General features: G+C 27.1%; 1 protein-coding gene across 1 annotated transcript; it reads right to left on the reverse strand.

The window, feature by feature from the left end:
* Positions 1 to 232: 232 nt before the first annotated feature.
* On the reverse strand, positions 233 to 2,968 carry LOC115032979 (ras-related protein Rab-18-B-like; the record flags this gene model as incomplete). The annotated part of the gene is made up of 5 exons (XM_029491482.1): positions 233 to 732; positions 1,033 to 1,155; positions 1,464 to 1,655; positions 1,727 to 1,844; positions 2,922 to 2,968. Coding segments are annotated over 5 exons (582 nt in total), but the record flags the coding sequence as incomplete, so codon positions are not given.
* Between the last annotated feature and the right edge of the window lie 1,339 nt (positions 2,969 to 4,307).

Genomic DNA, 4,307 nt, shown 5'->3' on the forward strand with positions numbered 1-4,307 from the left:
CCTTCCTAAAAGCAAATGGGATTTCCTCATCATGTATTCATTATTCATATTGTTGTTCATGCCGTTTATTATCTATTAATTTGTCAAACTAACTTTATTTGCTACATTATTATAATATTATAATAGGAAACAAAGAACTATTTTGAACCTAATTAATATAAATTCACGGAAAACCAGAATAATCACTGTAAAATAAATGCCAATGGAATAAATTATTATAAAATGATGCATATTTAGTAAATTATTATTTATTATTACATAATATAGTATACATGATATTTATTAATGGATTATAGATAGTACTATCTATAATCAATAGTATAAGCACAGAATAACTATTATTCCGAGGTATAAGTAACCAATTACAATAATATATGTATGTTTCATTAGTAATCCATAGCATTTAATATGATAATTTTTTACAACCAAAAATGTAACCTTAAAATTATTTTTAAGTGCAATAATACAAAACAAAATTAAATATGTTCTAATTACTTTTATATGTATACTGAGACATCTGTAGCATATTCATTCTATGCTACAAATAATATACCATATACCAACAAAGTATTAGACTAGTTGTACAATAACACAATATAACCTTACATAAATATTTTAACAATTAAATAGTCAACAATAACAATAATTTTGCTCCGATGCTGAATGATCATCATTACACCGAACCACATTGGCATCTTCAAGCTTTTCCCATAAGCTTGGTGTATTTATTATCTATTTTCAAAATGATTGTATTATATATTACATAAATATATATTTATCAAGCAATATGTATAATTTTTACTTGATATCTAAAAAGCAGACCAATTATTCAATAGAAAGTGATTTTAAAGATAAAATATTAATTAATAATTTTACAAAAAAAACAACAACAACAACAACATATTTTAGACTTTTTGCCATATAAATAAATTATGAATCATTAATATTTTGTTTTTAATTTATTCATGTTAATAAGATATCGCTGTGTATGGAGACCAATAAACCCAAGTACTTCATAAATAATTAGCTTACTTTTCTAACTAATTCTTCAAAAGCCATATAAACGCCTTCTTTGGTTTTAGCACTAGTTTCAATAAATAATGTTTGATGGCGACGAGCAAAAGCAATACCTTCTTCTCGAGTAACTTGTCTTTCCTATGATTAAAAATAAGTATTAGTATAATGAACATGGTTATAATACATATATTCATATAATATATAACATAGTAATTTAATATATCTCAAATATATCGCTGAGGAATCCATTTCATAAAAACTTTGATGGTACAACTCATTAGTTAAATACATGGTACACACTACTCATAGTATAGTATATTTTACAAAGAGTATTATAGTTATGAACAAATTGCTTAAATTTTTCTTAAACTTAATAAATAAATATTCTGTTACGATTTAATAAATATATATATTACTATTGTGTTATATATATTATAAATACTTACCATATCAATTTTGTTACCAACAACCATTTTAATAATATTAGTTTTGGTAGAGTATCTATTAAGTTCATTAATCCACGTTTCTAAACATGTAAATGAATCTCGGTTTGAAACATCATAAACAAGTACAGCACCTTGACCGTCGCGGTAATAATTTGGAGTGAGTGTACGAAACCTTTCTTGTCCAGCTGTGTCCTAAAAACATCATTCTAAATTAATCTATTGGCTCACATATTTAAATATTTAATAAATATTTAATTACTTACCCATAAAGCTAGCTTAATATTATTATTATCAACAGTTATTTTTCTCATTTTAAAATCTACACCAATAGTGACTGCATTGTCCACATTAAATGTATCATCTGTAAATCTGCATAACAAACTAAAAACAAATATACTTATATTTGAATGACATTTTGTTAAACTTAAATATTATACTGTAAGAATTAACACGTTAACCGCCATATGCCTGCCGGCGGCCATACAGAAATGTTCAAATTCTATTCTTTTATGCCCGCCGGCGCCCATGGTTGATCATTACTACCACGCCACATGACCGCCGGCAGCCGTAAATTAATATGGTTTTATATTATTAACTTTTCCATGGCGCTATAATAATGTACCAAAAAAGCGCTGTGGCGTAGCGCGAATTATTACAAATTTTTCGATGTAAAAAATATATTTTTAAAATTTTTTTTTTATATTTTTAAACTTTTTTCAAATAAATAGTATAATATACAAATTTGGAATGACACTGAAATGTTATATACTTGGCGTACAGATAATGCATAATCGCGTGACTGCCGTTGGGCATATGGCGGTTAACGTGTCAAGCATAAAATAAATGTAGACATTTGCATATAAATACAATAAAACAAATTATTTTATTTTTTGTAACCATTAGAAACCCGAGTTAAGTTAGGCCTGTAATAAACAAAAATATATTATTTGTCTGTATTTTATAAAAAATTCTTAAGTTTGCAATAAAAAAACTAGGGGTGACTTATCGAGATAAAATATAGCCTATAGATCTTTGGGATAGTGTAGCATTCTGATGGTAAAAAAAATTATTACATAATATCCTTAGGGCCGTTCTTACAATGTACGGTTAAGTGTCGGTTAACGCTAACCAACTGATAACAGATTTTTTTACCGGCAGAATTTGGCCGGTTAAGTGTCGGTTAACTTTAACCGGATATTGTAAGAACGGCCCTTAAAATGGTTTTTATATGAGATAGATAATTTATTTAGTGTGTTTGTTGGACAGTACTTGCACAATTATTTACTTCAACAAATTCCAATAGGAATTTTACTGTGTAACAATATTATTTTTATTTTTTCTATTTTAATTAATTAACACTATACATAATTACTAGTTACTACTTAGGTATAAAACTTATATTTATAATATATACTTTATGTATATAATAGTACAAAGTGTCCGTGTTCTGCAAAGTACCTTTTTGCCAGACCGTACAAAGTGTCCGTGTTCTGCAATGTACCTTTTTAACAGACCGTACTAAGTGACCGCGTTTCGCACTTTTAATGCCTGACCTTACAAAGTGACCTAGAACCAAATTATGCTACTGTGGCTACATTAGATGTACAAGTAAAAACAAACTTTTTTTGTATGTGTATTTTGTTTTTCTTATTTTAGTAAATATAATACTTTTTTAATTGAAAAACATTAATATTATATAATAATATAATATAATATAATGGCTATCTTGTCGTATGCGCTCTACCGGTAACATTGCGACTGTAGTATGCGCTCTAACGTGTTTTGCCACTCTACAATTATATTTAGATTTTAACGGAAAAAAACAAAAACCGAAAATGAAAAAAAAAAAAGAACTGAAAAACGATAACAAAATATCCTAAAAACCAAAAAAAATTTCACTTATTTTTACTTTTTAATCTTTAACTTTAAAAAAACTTTAACTTGAAATCAGAAATTTTGAATTTTCTAATTTTTATATCAATTATAATTTTGTTTTAAAATTTAAATATTATGATAATTAATTTTAATTTTTAACTCCGCACACTTTTCTCCCTTTCATCAGAAATTACCTATGCCCATTATGCCACTGGACAGAAACCTATCGCCGCGTGGTGTATTCTCTTTTTGAACGGAGTATATATATATTAATATATAATTTGACGTGTATAAATCGTAATATGCAATCTAATATCCACATAGCTTCTAAACTACAATAAGCTTACCAGCGCCTCTCTATGCTATTCCCTATCCTAAACAAAAAATCAGTTTTACAAAAAAAATGCTCAATATTAATTTACAAGCAATTACTACACTCACTAATTACCTACACCTGTCCTATCTAGGGTAACTGCTCAACGACACACTTAAGAAAAATAGAAATTTTCCAAAACAAAATACTAAGAATAATAAAAAACGCTCCAAGGTTCTACGCAACGAAAATCTACATAAAGACCTCCAAATCATCAAAATTCAAGATCATATAAGAGCTCTTGCCGAAAACTTCCATAGTTCACTCCACAAATCTACTGGCACACTATACTTCAACTTACACATACGTCCACCACCTCAAAGACGTCTAAAATGCGGTCGTCCGCATGATCTTATTCGATAAGGAATATTAAATAATCAATTGTCACTATTGTTATAATCGCTATAATTACTTATATTATCATGTTAAAATCAGTCAAAAATTAATGTTATTTATCCATAAATGTAAGCCTTATAGGCTAGGAATGTCTTATTGTAATAAAATAAAAAAAAAAAAATATCCACATAAACTAATGAAAATTTGATAAAAAGCTATATTTTCATTTAAAAATTAGAAATATATCGCTATGACACATT

This window comes from Acyrthosiphon pisum, chromosome A3 (assembly GCF_005508785.2).
Source record: "Acyrthosiphon pisum isolate AL4f chromosome A3, pea_aphid_22Mar2018_4r6ur, whole genome shotgun sequence".
NCBI classification, from domain to species: Eukaryota; Metazoa; Arthropoda; class Insecta; order Hemiptera; family Aphididae; genus Acyrthosiphon; species Acyrthosiphon pisum.